We start from the raw sequence: 15,643 nt of genomic DNA on the forward strand, positions 1-15,643 counted from the left end.
TTGATGAGGGGATAAACAGAACTCTATTTGGTATTAGCCAAAAGACAAAGAGCAATCATAAGCAAAACTATGGGTAAATTCACTGTGGCTTGTAGAAAAAGTCCTCAATTATTCTCTTTTTGACTGGTTATTGGAAGAAGCTTGCTGAATAAAATAAAAAGCTTACCCGGCCTCCATACTGTAGCATTGGTGCTGGAAGTACCCTGCCTGTGAGCTCTGTCATTTCATTGTGGACAACAATACCAAATTCTTTAAGGTATGGATCAGGTCCACCCACCATGCTGTTACTCTTCACCTAAAGAACAGGAAAGCCTGCATATATAAAAACCAAAGAGTAACTGTGTCCCATCAGGAGCTTTTCTACTGTTTTGTTTTGTTTTTCATGTTAAAGCTAGCTTATCTTAAAGACCATGCCTTACTGACCAGTCTACTGATTTCTTCTTGTCTGTCAGGAGCAGATCTTGCTGTGGCTTTGATCATCGTGGAAGTCTGATTGTCTGTGAGTTTCTTTATACATCGCTGTCCTGCCACTATATTACAGACCTGCCAAGAGGCAAAGAGAAATTTCGTTTGTGTAATGGGCTTCTATATCTTAAGCCTTTGCCAAACTATGTTACATCTTCCATTTTCCCCCAAAATGAAAATTCTGTTAATCAGCCCAAAATATCTCAGACATGAATACTAAATTCTACTGCTCATTCAGACATGACTTTTTTTATTTTTATTTTTTTAACTCATTCAAGAAATTGGCAGATTGGCAAAAGAAAATTTAGCTTACCTCAAGTGGCAAGTATGTATGCTTTTGTTCTTGTCCTACTTGGAGACAGGGAAGATGGGGATATTTCAGCTGCAGACTATACTTTTGCTTAAAATATTGAGCTACAGTACATTCCATGGCTTGACCATTTTCTAGCTGTAAAGGAAAACTACAAGAGACAACGTCTTTTTAGAAATTTCAAGTGCTTTTTTCTGAAACAAGCAAACAAACAAAAATCTACTAGTATTTTCTACCTTGATCAGTCACTTAAAAACAAAGGTCAATCTTTTTTTTTTTTTTTTTTTTTTTAATATATTTTATTGATTTTTCACAGAGAGGAAGGGAGAGAGATAGAGAGTCAGAAACATCGATGAGAGAGAAACATCGATCAGCTGCCTCCTGCACATCTCCCACTGGTGATATGCCCGCAACCCAGGTACATGCCCTTGACCGGAATCGAACCTGGGACCCTTCAGTCCGCAGGCCGACGTTCCATCCACTGAGCCAAACCGGTTTCGGCCAAAGGTCAATCTTTATTTGAATTATTTTCACCAAAGTCATTTTAGTATCAAACACAACTGTGATTATGTTGGAATTTTCCACGTTTTCTTAAAGCTAAAATGAGAAAGTAATTTAATTAAAGTTTTAAAATAACTTAAATCAAGAAGAAGCTGCAGAATCAGAAATTACACAGACTCCCCGGAGGTCAGTTAACACCTACAGATACAATCTGGTGGTGGCTTCTTGTAGACAGGAATTTTGTTTGCTCAGAATGTTTTTGTAAAAGGAGGGTAGCATAGTTATTGGGCCCACATTTTCAGATCCCCAAAACAGGACAAATGTATGTGGATTTGGAGGCAACAAGAACCAAACATGAAACTGAGACTAAGCTAGGATATTTGGTATAAACTGGGGAGAATGGCCCAGCCAGTGTGGCTCAGTGGTTGAGCATCGACCTATGAACCAGGAGGTCATGGCTCCATTCCTGGTCAGGACACATGCCAGGTTATAAGCTCAATCCCCAGTGGGGGACGTGCAGGAGGCAGCCGATCAATGGTTCTTTCTCATCATTTATGTTTCTCTCTCTCTCTCCCTCTCTCTCTCTCCCCCTTCCTCTCTGAAATCAATAAAACAAATAAATAAATAAACTAGGGAGCATGGTTTAATAGACTCTGTATTTGGCTCTTCTAGTAGGAAAATTATCTCAAATACTTGGCATAGTATTTTTTAAAAATATGTTTTTATTGATTTAGAGAAGAAGGCAGAGGGAGAGTGTGTGAGAGAGAAACATTGAACTCCCAGCCTGGGTATGTGCCTTGACTGGGAATCGAACCAATGATCTTTTGGTGCACGGATGACACTCAACTAACAGAGTCACATTGGCAAGGGCACTTGGCACAATATTAACTTTAATCTTGCTTTCTTAATTGTTACAGCCCCACAAAGTAACAATGCAGTGAGGATCATATATCAGGGGTGGGGAACCTTTTTCTGCCAAAGGCCATTTGGATATTTATAACGTCATTCACAGGCCATACAAAATTATCAACTTAAAAACTAGGCTGCTATGCTTGGTCAAACATTTAACTCACCCTTAATGCCTTGGCAGGGTCAGACCAAGTGATTTCTCAGGCCTTTTATGGCCCGCAGGCTGGATGTTCCCCACCCCTGATCTATGTAAAACTCATGTAACTCTCCTGGTCTGAATTCACAACTTCAGTTTATATCATCTCCCTGATCACTCAGGGCAATTAGGCATCTATGTCAAAGGAGGACATTACTTGTTAAGCCCCAGGGAGATCCAAGGATGTTTATATTTCCGGATTAAAATCAGTGCACTTATGGAAAATAAAGCCATGTTTGAAATAGTTTAGAAGTAAATCTTATTTGATATTGCAACATGGAGAAGGAAAACATTACTTGCTACAATGACTACATTTTAATTACTGTTAAAGGCTCACCGTCTATATTGTAAGAATATGTTGTACTAAAAACTGGTGGCCTTTTGCAGATTCTAAAGTCCAAGTAATAATATAAACAAAATTGAAAGTTTATTCCCTTGAAAAAAAGTTTAAAAAATAAATCAATGTGCTTTTAATTTTAATGCAAAAATTATATAGGTCTATAAGTATAATTATTCTCACAGGGTTACATAAAGTAATTAAACAATGAAAAATACACAGTTCCTCTTGAAACACATGCTAAAATTCTCAATAGTAATTTCATAAGATTTTGATAACTTTTTTGAGAATGAGGCCAATGATATAATATGAAGAATACATGAAATGCCACTTTACAACTCTTAAGAAATTCATGTAACATGTACATTAGTTCATACTGAAGAAGTTATTCAAATCAGACTGAATGAATATACCCCCTTTATCAGAGGTCACCCAAAAACTTTAGACCAAAGGCCTTCAGGTGGTTTTGATGTGCACTAAAGTTTACAAATCAAGAACCATGGATCTAAAACAAAGTCAGAGTAGAATATAAGCAAAAAATTTTTTAAAAATTTAAAAGGCTTCTGAGTGACCAAAATAATGTAAAGTTTATCTATTTATTTTTAAGTTTATATATTTAGGTCCATATTGTTTATTTAGAAGAGACAACATTTATGTTTATGTCAGATATGAGTTTAGTGATAGAGATTACAAGAATAAAACTTACGTATATGGTGATATAAAAAGCACTGTGATATATGTTTTCTCATAAGGCATAGTTTGCAATGAGTTAGAAATGGAATGGTTAGAAAAATAAGATTGGGAAAGTGAAAATGAGTGTGCGCTGCAGGCGTGCCACAGACACTGACAGCTGGAGGAAGTGACAGCTAGGTACAAAAGGAGGGAGAAAAACCCACACAACTTCATAAACCGAAAACAAGTTTCAGCTATGATTTAGGGCCTTAAAAGAACCTTTGGGCCATGCATTGAGAATTACAACAGTATAATAAATGATGCTTATAATGATGATATTCTGCATCATTATGTAAAAGTTGATCTATGCTGTTTAAAGGTGAAACAAATTAAAGGCAGCAAATATATATCAAAAAATTTAAAAACATTTTTTAAACCTTTGGTGTTTAAAGATGAAGATCTTGGTGATTTTGAAAAATCACAATATGAGATGCCATTTCCTCAAATGATTATAGTAGATTCCTCTGTTACCAAAAATGTAATGTTATCATTATATATATTAACATACGTTTGATGACTGGCTGGCCGTCTGGTTACATTACAAACTCGATATTTTCGCTTCATCTGTCCACAGTGAGTCACCTCAACTTTAAGACCTGAAGTTGAAAAAAAAAGTTAAAACATCAGTATTAATAAGATAGATCACAGTGATAAAAACAGATTCAAATGTGTTCAGAAAGGCATGCCATTGTACAGGACATACTTTGCAAGGATGTGAGAACACTTTCATCATGTATAGGCAAAAAGCCTCAGGTAAGCAGAAAATATTAGAACCCAGATGACTTAAGATTTGTAGCCACTGTAATTTATTACTTCAATACATAATTACTAAGCATCAACTATGTCCTGGTGTTAGTGAAGCTTATATTCTAGTGAGAGAAGATAGCTAATAATAAAGAAAGAAGAAAAGAAATTTCAAAAGGAAAATAAATAAACTTGTGTTAGTTTATTAAAATGAAAGTTTTTATTTATTTTTAAATATATTTTATTGATTTTTTACAGAGAGGAAGGGAGAGAGATAGAGAGTTAGAAACATCGATGAGAGAGAAACATCGATCAGTTGCCTTCTGCATATCTCCCACTGGGGATATGCCCGCAACCAAGGTACATGCCCTTGACCAGAATCGAACCTGGGACCCTTCAGTCCGCAAGCCAACGCTCTATCCACTGAGCCAAACCAGTTTCAGCAAAACGAAAGTTTTTAAGTGAGTAAGGGTAACAGTTAGTAAATGTCTGATATGTGCCAGGTATTGTGCCAGAAGCTTATACATCTATTTGCACTTAATTCTCACAATCATCTTACAAGTTACATTACCTTAGAGATGATTAATCTAAGGCTCACAGTGGTTAAGTAACTTGCCCAAGGTCCCAGAGATAGAACTATCTGGGATGGGATGGAAGCCCAGGTGAGTCTGACTCCAAGACCATGCTCCTTGTACCAGGCTGAACGGCCGCTCCAAGACTATGCTAGTGCAAATACCTACCTCTGATTTCTTTGGTAAACTTGACACGCTGGGAGTCTGTTAGAGGTTTGGTCTGTTCGTTGATATTCTGAATGTCCAATACCTCACACATGAACTCAATGATAGGCTGAGCCCGGTAGAAAGCAGTTGCAGATACTAACAAACAGAGATAAAGGATACTTAGCTTCAGGGAAAGGGACAGGATTAAGAAAACCAGCCAAAAGACTAAAGGGTAAAGACAGTTCCATCCTACCATCAATATTGAGCATCATATTCCACATGGCAGGTCTCACAGACTGATGAAAGCCAAACCAAACCTCCCTGCCCCCTCCCAGAGGGTGGTAGTAACCTTCCGGAGGTGAGAAAAAGGAACGGCCCACTGGAGTGTACCTGAAGAAAGAAGAGTTTGCATGTTTCACAATAAGAACTTGAAAAGTCTTTGTAAACTGAAACCAAGTTTAAACTATGACTTATACAGAAAACGTTCAATAGCTCTAATGCAGATTATCAGAAAAAGGTCTGATATCTGTGGCAAAGAATTCAAACTAAGTTACTAACCTCATGGAGGGGAGGTGTCTTGTAATAACATCAAGTGCTTGTACTGAGTCATCTGGGACTTCATTCAAGTGCCCAGCTAAAGCTTCTAAAAGCATCTGAAGGCTCACAACGGACACCCACTGAACAGACACTTTAAAGGTTTGGTCTTTACCCTCACCTGGAAGGGTCACTTCCATATCAACCTAAGGAAAAATACATGTACGTGCATATTTACAAAGGCTGAGAGAAAGATCCCAGAAGTATTCAATATAGTATATGCATAAAGACATTTTACACTTCTGTAATTGCAAAACATTGGAAACAACCTACATGTCCATCACCAGGGGAATATTTTAATACCAAATATGATGCAATAGTTTAGAAATAAGGTAGATGCTACAAAAAGTCTGACCTGCAAAAACATTATGCTGAATGAAATAAGCCAGACACAAAATGACAAATACTGTGTGGTTCCACTTAGATGAAGTGCACCTAGAATAGTCAAATTCATAGAGACAGGAAGTAAAATAGTGGTTACCAGGGACTGGAGGAGGAGGAAATGGGGAGTTATTGTTTAATGGGTACAGAGTTTCAGTTTGAGATGATGAAAAAATTCTAGAGATGGATAGTGGTCATAATTGCACAACAATGTGAATATACTTAATGCCATAGAATTGTACATGTAAAAATGGTTAAATAGTAAATTTTATATTATGTACACTTCACCAAAATAAAACATTTTTAATAAAAAAATAGTAAGGTAGATTTAAATGTACAGAAATGGAAAGATTTCCTAGACCTATTGTTAAATGAAAAAAATATATCAGAACAAAATGCAAATAAATAAGAAAGTACATAAATAAATGCATAAATAGCTAGTGCACATAAAAACATCTGAAAGGATACATACCAAAGTATTAGTTTCCTCTGAAAAGGAAAATGGGATTGAGGACAGGTGGTCAGGAAACCATAGCATTTCTAGGTTGTCTAAATAAGTTTATAATGAGTATATAGCCCTAACTGGTTTGGCTCAGTGGATAGAGCGTCGGCCTGCAGACTGAAAGGTCCCAGGTTCGATTCCAGCCAAGGGCATGTACCTTGGTTGTGGGCACATCCCAGTGGGAGGTGTGCAAAAGGCAGCTGATCGATGTTTCTAACTCTCTATCCCTCTCTTCCTCTCTGTAAAAAAATCAATAAAATATGTTTAAAAAAATAATGAGTATATAGTTGCATATTGCTTTTCTAATTTTAAAAATAAATGTTTTGAAAAGTTACATGGTATTATGAATAATTTCATAAGTGGGTGCTGTACAATATGCTATAATTTATAAAAACTCCATTGTTCAGATTCAGGTAGCACCTCAACAATGTGAGAAGTCTGGAATGTGTGTAAAGATGGTGTAATCAACTTAAATTCTAATGCTCATCTGATTCAATTATTGATTAACTAAGGGATAAGACAATATGGACAGAAAGACCTATCATCACTATGAGAAACAACTAAGCATTGAATTGTTATTAGAAAAGGAATAATTTTTTGTCTTATGTAATTACTACTACATTAGACCTAAGTTTAGTAAATATTTCTTGCTGTTAACACTTACCCTATCCCGTCCAATTGGCAGTGGATGTGCTGTGTACATGTTTCTTTTGCCATCATAGCCAGGCTGCCGATCACCAAATATTTGCATCTTGAAGTGCCGCACCATTGTATCTACTACCTCCCTTAATGGTAATGGAGATAGTGGAGGTTAGCTTTGAAAAATGGTGAATGGTAAGGAAACTACCATCATACCTTAATCATCTAAATTCGGTTCAAAAGCCCTTGGAAAACATAAGCATTCAAGTGACCATTGATTCAACTAATTAAAAAAATAGCTAATAGGCCCAGCCGGCATGGCTCAGTTGTTGAGTGTCGACCCAAGAACCAGGAGGTCACAGCTAGATTCCAGGTTGGGGCACATGCCTGGGTTGCAGGCTCAATCCCCAGTGTGGGGTATGCAGGAGGTAGCCGATCGATGATTCTCTTTCATCATTGATGTTTCCATCTCTCTCTCCTCCTTTCCTCTCTGAAGTCAATAAAACATATATATAACTATTGTATATAGTTAACAGCAACAAGGAAACACAAGCAACTCCAAGATAACAAAAGGGAGGAATAAAAGGAAAGAGAGATAAAATTTATGGCATCCTCTCACACTCCTGCTTTCCAAATTCCTCCCCTATGATAAACATAACCTTATAAGAAAGAATAACCTCTCCGAGGTATCTAAGTATAACAAGTTCATAATTGAACTAGAGGCCCGGTATATGAGTTTGTGCACGGGTGGCGTCCAGCTGGCTCGCCCTGCCTGCCCCAATTGGGTGGATCGGCTGGCCAGCCAGGGGGCGGGGCCGTGGTCAGTTGGCCAGCCCCACACCCTGGTCAAACTCCCAGTTGAACCCCTGGTCAAACTCCTGATCGAGGGGACAATTTGCATATTAGCCTTTTATTATATAGGATGATAAGTTTGTTTCAAATATACGTCCTTATTCAAGTATACTGGTTTTGGAAAAGAAAGTGGGCAGAAATTCAGAAACCTGAGGATCAGTAAATCTAAGATGCATCATTCTCAAAGGAATAAGTCAACCCCTTTGACTAATGCTGGCTATTTATAATTCTGCGGACTGTCTTGTCTTATTCCAAAATGCTCTCAAGCAGTGTATAGAAGGGAATGTTGTGAAATATCCTCATTCCTATAGGTTACCAATGTATTTTCTTTCCTTTTAGAATGAAAGCCTTTCTCTCAATCAAGCATGCATAGCTTTACTTAAGTTTTCATGCATATATGCCAGACCACACTGTATGTAGGCCCTGAAATAAATGCAGTATGCAGTTTAAGACAGAGCCTGTAAGACTTTGGAATGCTAGAATCAATGAGAAGTTGGGTGCTGCATCTTACCAATGTTAGTGATAGCAAGAGCATCCTTAGAAAAGCAAGAACCTTAACATTAATTACTGTTTGAATATCAAAGTATGGAAACAAAGAAAAGAAAAGTGGGTGTTCTCAGCACCCTGTAAGAATATCTGCTAAAGGACTATGACTTCACACTTGGTAAATTCCTGTCATAGAGACCACAATACTTAAATCACCTTATCCAGACCCCTCTTGGGTAATGCTGGAATTAAACAGAACTCTCTCAGCTTACTTTTTTCAATACTCCCAAGATGATCCATCTGTCTTTACACATATTTTTCTCATGTCCATTACCAACACTTAATAATAAAATTTGAACTTCCAGATAGTTCTATTTCCCATAGACACTAATGTCTTCACCTACTTTTATAAATTTCTGCTACCCTTGGACAATGAAAGAGTGACCTTTCTTCTTCCTTCAGTAAGTATTTACTGACTGAACAATGACGCATCCAGCACTCTGCTAGAATCTGCGGAGGATAAAGTATGAGATAGCAAAGGAACTGAAAGAAAAACAAAGCCTGCATGCTGAAAGAATTAGAGGACAGCGTGATACATAATAAATAAATTATATGCATTGGTATAGAAGTCTAGTCTTTCTAATCCTTACCTGTTGACTCTACGAGGCCGTTTTTCTGGTTTAATATCCACATCATAGTGATACACATCTATTTTAGGAATCTGAACCTGAAAATGATTGGCTAACAGTCGAATTGGTTTTCCAACGGTTCCAAGGCCAGGACGACGAGGTGGCTGGAACAGGCTGGTTGGAGGCCCTGAAGAGATTGAAAGACATTCAATGTGCTACTTGGTCCTGAAGGATACTGTTCCCTTCATGATGATGATGATGACTATAGCTACGATTAAGGAGATCTTATTACTCACTAAACATAATATAATGTAAAGAGTTTCTGGTGTCTTTTGACCTAAGGTTCTCTAGATTTCTAATATTTTACCATGATATCATTCTGAATATGAGGAACAGCAAAATGAGATAGTATGATGAACTCCTCTCAGATGTCAGCTACTATAGAAAAACCTTTTATGAGCATTAGTATATCTATAGATAAACTCACACAATTATATACATTTTTCTGGGTACCATCATCATGTTCGGGCTGGAGATGATCCACTAATCTTCCACAAATTAGCCTACATTATTGTAAATTGTATGGACAGGTGGAGGTTAAACAGCAGCTATATTTATCAATTTACTTACGAATTTAGATAGTGAAACAATACCAATAATGCTAAATTTTCCTGTTTATAACCTGATATTTTTAGAATCTGTGCAATCTGATATTTCCTGATCATAAGGTCTAGTTTATTTATTTACCAAACATTGATGCATGATTACATGTCTAACCTGCACTGTGGACTCAGGAAAAAGATAGCCTCTGCTTTCAAGAACTCACAGTCTAGACCAGTAGTTCTCTTCCCAGGGGAGATTTTGTCCCCCAGGAAACATTTGGCAAATGTCTGGAGATATTTTTAATTGTCACACTGGGGAGGGGTGGGGGTGCTACTGACATGAAGTAGGTTTGGGGAAACACAGTCTGGGAAATATTTGTCTACAAAAAACCTTATTCCTTTTTTATGATGTCAAGTGGACACTGGGCTAAAAATATACATCTTTCCTGCTATAGGTGTTCCGTAAAGTGAGCTATGATTACTAGTACAATGGAAAGTTACAAAGGTTCTTTTACTGCAATGGCATTTTGCCAAGAACAAAGACAATTCACTGAAGAAAGAAAACTTTGATGCAAGAAGCTGTCTGGTCCAACATCACTTAGGAACACTTTAATGAAATCTGTTTTGACGAATCACCATATACTAATTTTTTAAGTACTGAAATATTCTCACATATTAAATTCATTATTCATTCATCCCCTAAATCCTACTCATCCTTCAAAACCCAGGCCAGGTGTAAGCTCCTTGGAAAGCCTTCAGAATCTCCCAGACTGGAGGATGCATCCTCTTTGTTCCCAAGACGCTCTGTATAAGGGAGCACTTAATACAAGTACATAGAAACAACCTGTTAAATGACTTGGTCTCCTCCACTAGACTGTAAACTTAGAAGATGTGGACCTCCAGTTCACTGTTATCTCCTCAAGACCTAATTCAATGACCAGTACATTATAGGAATTCAATAAATGTTGAACTATCACTTGTAGCAGTTCCAAGTAGAAACTAAACAGAAACCCAGTCATTCCTAAAACCCAAGAACTGACAATTATTTTTCATTAAAACATAATTTATCCTAAAAATATTATTATTGCTTAGAATTAAGTTCCACCTCTGGTGTACAAGGGGATCTACTCTGGGTGTGGTAAGATATTTACAAACAGCCCTGGCTGGTTTGGCTTAGTGGATGGAGTATCGGCCTGTGGACTGAAGGGTCCCAGGTTCGATTCTGGTGAAGGATATGATCCCCAGTGGGGGAGCGTGCAGAAGGCAGCCAATCAAAGATTCTCTCTCATCATTGATGTTTCTATCTCTCTCTCCCTCTCACTCCCTCTCTCTTCCTCTCTGAAATCAATAAAAGAAATATATATATATATATACATATACATATATATATCTCCTATCTAATAATAGACAAACATGGCAATTGACCATACCTTCGCTATGCCTCCCATTGGCTAATCAGCATGATATGCAAATTAACCGCCAACAAATATGGCGGTTAATTTGCATACTGCAGGCAGGGTGGGTCAGCGTCATCCCGCCTGCCCTGCCGCCATCCAGGCCTGCTATCTGCGACCGGGGCGGCGGGTGTCCCATGTGCAACCCGACCTGGGGCGGCTGGGCGGGACAGCGTGGCTCCTCTGTCAACCCAGCTTCCTCATCACAGCTCCCTTGGGGACCTAAGCCTTTAGTCGGATATCCCCCAAGGGCTCCCTGGCTGCCAGAAGGATGTCTGACTGCAAGCTTAGGCCTGATCCCCTGGGGAGTGGTCCTAAGTTGACAGGTGGACATCCCCCAAGGGGTCCTGGACTTCAAATGGGCACAGGCCAGGCTGAGCACCGCCCCCCCAGCCCGAGTGCACAAATATTTGTGCACCAGGCCTCTAGTATATATATATATTTAAAAAGGTATTTACAAACAAGGTAAGGGGTAATGAATAAATAATATCAGAGGTGATAGGCACACTGAATCAAATCATACAGGTAAGTCAGCCATGCATGTCCCAACATACACTTAAGCAATCGTTATATCATAAAGTAGGATGAAATCCAGCTTGATGATAGAAATTCGGGTCAAAATGACATATGACTTTGATTTTAAATTGTGACTAGAATCCAGGTCCAGCGCTTTTTCTTCCCCAGTGGTATCTCTTCCTCTCTAAACTACTTGATACCAAAGGGAAAGAGGCAGAGGAAATGAAAGAAGAGGGATTAAGAAGTGGAGAAGAGCAAATAGCATGTTTCTTTTCTTTGGCAAGAAAGAAAAGTCAGAAGGTGAGTGGTCATTTCTTTTAATAAGTTTAGAAGATTTATTTAGAAAACTATATTCTAAAATTTTCCACTCCAAAAGCTGGTTTCTTTGAGGTTAGCAAACTACTTACGAAGAAAAAGCACAGTGGCTAAAGGTCTGGCACCAAACTGCCTGGGTTTCAATTCTGTTTACCACTTCCTACCTGCATGACCTTGGGCCTCTGTGCCTCAGTTTTCTTATCTATAAAATGGGGAACATGTGGTAATTATAGCAACTATCTCTTAAGGTTATTGTGAGAATCCCATGAGATAACATATACAAGAGGCTTAACACAGTGTCTCATAATAAGTGCTCAATAAACTTAAGTTAGTAGATGATACCTAGTTAGTAGATTGTATCTGCATAAATATTACAGTGCTCAAAGGTCCCTGAGCTTTATATTGGGGGCATCCCTAAAATGTAGTGACAAGTCTGAAAATTACCTCTTCCAAAAAGGAAACAAATATGACAACACAGACTGAATGAAGTTAGCCTTAAATGAAAAGGAGGGCAGATGATCCAGACTCATCATCATTTCACCCCTCGGCCTTGAGACCTGGTAGTCAATTAAGCTCTCTGCACCTCTTTTCTCATCTGTAAAATGGGGATAATGCCTACCTTGCCTACCTCACAGAGGATCAAATGAGCTAATAGCTGTGAAAGCACTTTCCAAACTGTGAAGCACTGTAAAAATAAAAGTTTTTACTTCTATAATAAAAATAAACGATATTCTAATTAAATATATTTCCAAGTTATTATTGCCAGAAACCAAAATGGGGTGAGGGGAGAGCAGAGCAAAACTAAGAATGCGCCAATGATTATTGAAGTGAGGAGGGCACGAAGCTCTAGATCGGCTTGCTTCAACAAAGAAGCAGGAAAGCTTCTTTAGGCTCTAAAACAACCTGGGCAAAATATCCCACAAGACTATCAACTCCCTCTGCTCTGATTCTATGCTTGGCATGCAGCTTCTTGTTATTAATTTGGTTTCCAAGGTACTGTGACACCAAAAAAGGAGCTTGCTAGAGAACAGACAAGAAAACATTCCAGTCAAGAGAAAAGACCTATGTGGCATTCTGGCTTATTCATTAACATCTTATAAATGTGGTTAGTGAGAATTAATTTTCCATAATCCTGGGTGAACTTACTGATAAGTCCTCAACTCTGCAAAAGCTAAAATCCAACAAACAAAAAAATCCCTGGGACGCTCCTACCACCAACAGGTTGATCTTTGCCATGAAATTCAGTTTGTACACACAGTTACATAGTCTCTTTCAATACCAGCTCATAAATGCAACAGTTGCTTCAATTATGAGTTACTAGCAGGGGAGGGAGGGAAGAACATTTGTAAGTATCTCAAATGCATTGGTCTCTACAATAAGACTTCTCACATACATTATCTCATTTCAGTCTCACAACAATCTGGCAGCACAAAATTATTATTACTTCATTTTATTGACGAGGAAATGAAAGTTCAAAGGAATTAAGTAACTTGCCCAAGGTTATACAACTATTAAATTACTAGATTGGATTTGAACAGAAGTCTGTTACGTTCCTGAAGAATTGGTCATGCCCTTAGCCAGGGGCTATAGCTGAAGTAACCCTGCATAACACTCACACTGAGGTTTACCAAATAATATTAATGTTACAAAAGCAATTTATTTTTAAAAGGCATATGAAATTTTATTATAAAGGCCTTTTAAAAAATAGTTTAAGCAGCAAATTTAGGTAAGATTAAGTCATTCAGTGATGTGAACAAGTTCTAAGTAAAAACACACACACACACACACACACACACACACAAAACCCTGCAAATTTCCAAACTCAAACAGTAAAGTGAATATTCTATGCACACACACAAAAAAAGAAATGCTTTACAACTAAGTCCACTATGTAGACAAAGTTTGATACTAAAGTTAATTCTATCACAGCCTCTAAACCAGTGGTTCTCAACCTTCTGTCCCTTTAAATACAGTTCCTCATGTTGTGACCCAACCATAAAATTATTTTCGTTGCTACTTCATAGCTGTAATGTTGCTACTGTTATGCATCGTAATGTAAATATCTGATATGCAGGATGGTCTTAGGCGATCCCTGTTTCGACCGCCAAAGGGGTCGCGACCCACAGGTTGAGAACCGCTGCAACCCTGCCCTTCTTAGCCGAAGTACATATTAGAAACCTGTTGGGGTTGGAGGTGGGTGCACCAGGCTGCAGCCTGCAGCCTGCAGGTCACTTGTTATGTCCTGGAAAGCTCCCTCAGATTAGGGCAGAGTGGGAGAGAAAGCCAGAAGCTATTCATGATGATAGGAAATGACAGTTTCCAAAGCACTTTCTCCTTCATTTGATCCTCGGAACCACTCGGAACCCAGTTAGAAGAGAATTCAGGGCATCAGAGCCTGTGCTGGGGCGGCTGGCTGCTAACTCGCCTGTCACGAAGGTGTTAGCCCGTCAACTCGGGGACTATCACACAGGCTGACAGGTAGAGGATAGGACCTTAGACCCCGAGACTTCAGGGCCTTCAAGAAAGGGTGAACACTTTGCCCCTTGGCCTTCGGGGCCAGGGGTAGTCTTATCTAAGGCTCTGGACCTCTGCCAGTGCAAAGAAAAATAGGACTGCAGCCCCAAATCAAGAATGCCCCTGGTAGTAGGTGGGGGACCTTCGCGGTCCAGTCCAGGCCAAGCCTTCGCAGCGTACCAGGCACAAATCGTCCCTCTGGCGGCCCAAACTGGCTTCGTCTCAGCCACCTCCCTGAGGTTGGGTCAGGTCTCCCCTCTACCTGGGGCGCGGGGTCACCTTTCCGGGCCTCCCGCCCTAAGACCTCAGCGATCTGGCTCATCTCTCCAAGCTGGGGCGCGGTCCCCGCCCCCGGAGGCCCGGGTCAGCTCCCTCCGCCTTGTGCAAGGAGGCACGGGTCCCGTTCCCCGGGGCCTGACCACCCGAACCCAGGGAGGGTACGCGCAAGCCGACCGGGGCGGCCGAGAGCGACGGTCCCGCCTGCCCACTCGCCTGTCCCGGGCCCTATGCCGGCCCGGCCTGGGCGCGCTCACCTGGTCCCAGCGCCTCCATGGCGGCGGCGGGGGCCGCCTCGCCCCGTTCCCCGGCGCCTCCCGCTCCGGGCCCCGCCGCCGCCGCCGCGTAGCGTTTGATCTCCGGAATATTGGCGCTGAGGAGGGGCGCCGCGGGGACGCGGGCGCTGGGCGGGGAGCGGCGGCGGCGCCCGGCCGGGAGACAGGGACCCGGCTCCCGCGGCTCTTCCGGCCTCAGCGACAACAAAAACAATCCCCGCCGCCGCCGCCGCCGGCAGCTGGAGCGGGCGCGGGAGCCTGCGCGCGCGCCCGGCGGGTGGGGACGGGGCGCAGGGCGCGCGCCGTCCGGGGTCCCGGCTCGCCGAGGGGGCGTGCGCGGCCCGGGGGGCCGGGCCCACCGAGCCCTGCGTGGGGGCAGGGGGCGTGGTTGGGGCCGGGCGTGCGCGCTGGGGGGGGCACTGCCCCGAGGACGTGTCGTGTGTGTGTGTGCGCGCGCCCGCCCGCACTGCCCCGCCTGCCCAGGACGGCCATCCCGGGCGCCCGGTGTTGAGGGACTAGGTGCGATCCTCCCAGAGCCTGCTGCCACAGTGTCCTCGAAAGATCAGGGTTCCAGACCCCGCTGATGCACAGACACGGCCTCCACTCTGTCCGTGAAAGTGTCCTGAGATTCACAGGGGGCACCTCTCCTTCCTCCCACCCCAGACCACTTCTTTTTCCTCTGTCGGTCTCCCCCT

The 15,643-nt window shown here is 41.1% G+C and overlaps 1 protein-coding gene across 6 annotated transcripts in view; it reads right to left on the reverse strand.

The window, feature by feature from the left end:
• Window positions 1-15,320, reverse strand: part of LOC132231321 (protein argonaute-4) — a 33,413-nt gene extending 18,093 nt beyond the window's left edge. Inside the window, exons 1-10 of one of the 6 annotated variants that reach the window (XM_059690214.1) lie at window positions 14,931-15,320; window positions 9,018-9,183; window positions 7,055-7,175; window positions 5,472-5,653; window positions 5,167-5,303; window positions 4,935-5,069; window positions 3,959-4,046; window positions 779-926; window positions 424-543; window positions 167-295 (exon numbers count right to left, since the gene is read on the reverse strand). In XM_059690214.1, coding sequence (XP_059546197.1) covers window positions 167-295; window positions 424-543; window positions 779-926; window positions 3,959-4,046; window positions 4,935-5,069; window positions 5,167-5,303; window positions 5,472-5,653; window positions 7,055-7,175; window positions 9,018-9,183; window positions 14,931-14,949 — 1,245 coding nt within the window. In that variant the 5' untranslated portion in view covers window positions 14,950-15,320. The remainder of the gene's footprint in view (window positions 1-166; window positions 296-423; window positions 544-778; window positions 927-3,958; window positions 4,047-4,934; window positions 5,070-5,166; window positions 5,304-5,471; window positions 5,654-7,054; window positions 7,176-9,017; window positions 9,184-14,930) is intronic. The other 5 variants (XM_059690212.1, XM_059690216.1, XM_059690215.1 and 2 more) reach the window with 5 other exon arrangements.
• Window positions 15,321-15,643: the final 323 nt, after the last annotated feature.

Source organism: Myotis daubentonii, chromosome 3, assembly GCF_963259705.1.
Source record: "Myotis daubentonii chromosome 3, mMyoDau2.1, whole genome shotgun sequence".
Classification (NCBI taxonomy): Eukaryota; Metazoa; Chordata; class Mammalia; order Chiroptera; family Vespertilionidae; genus Myotis; species Myotis daubentonii.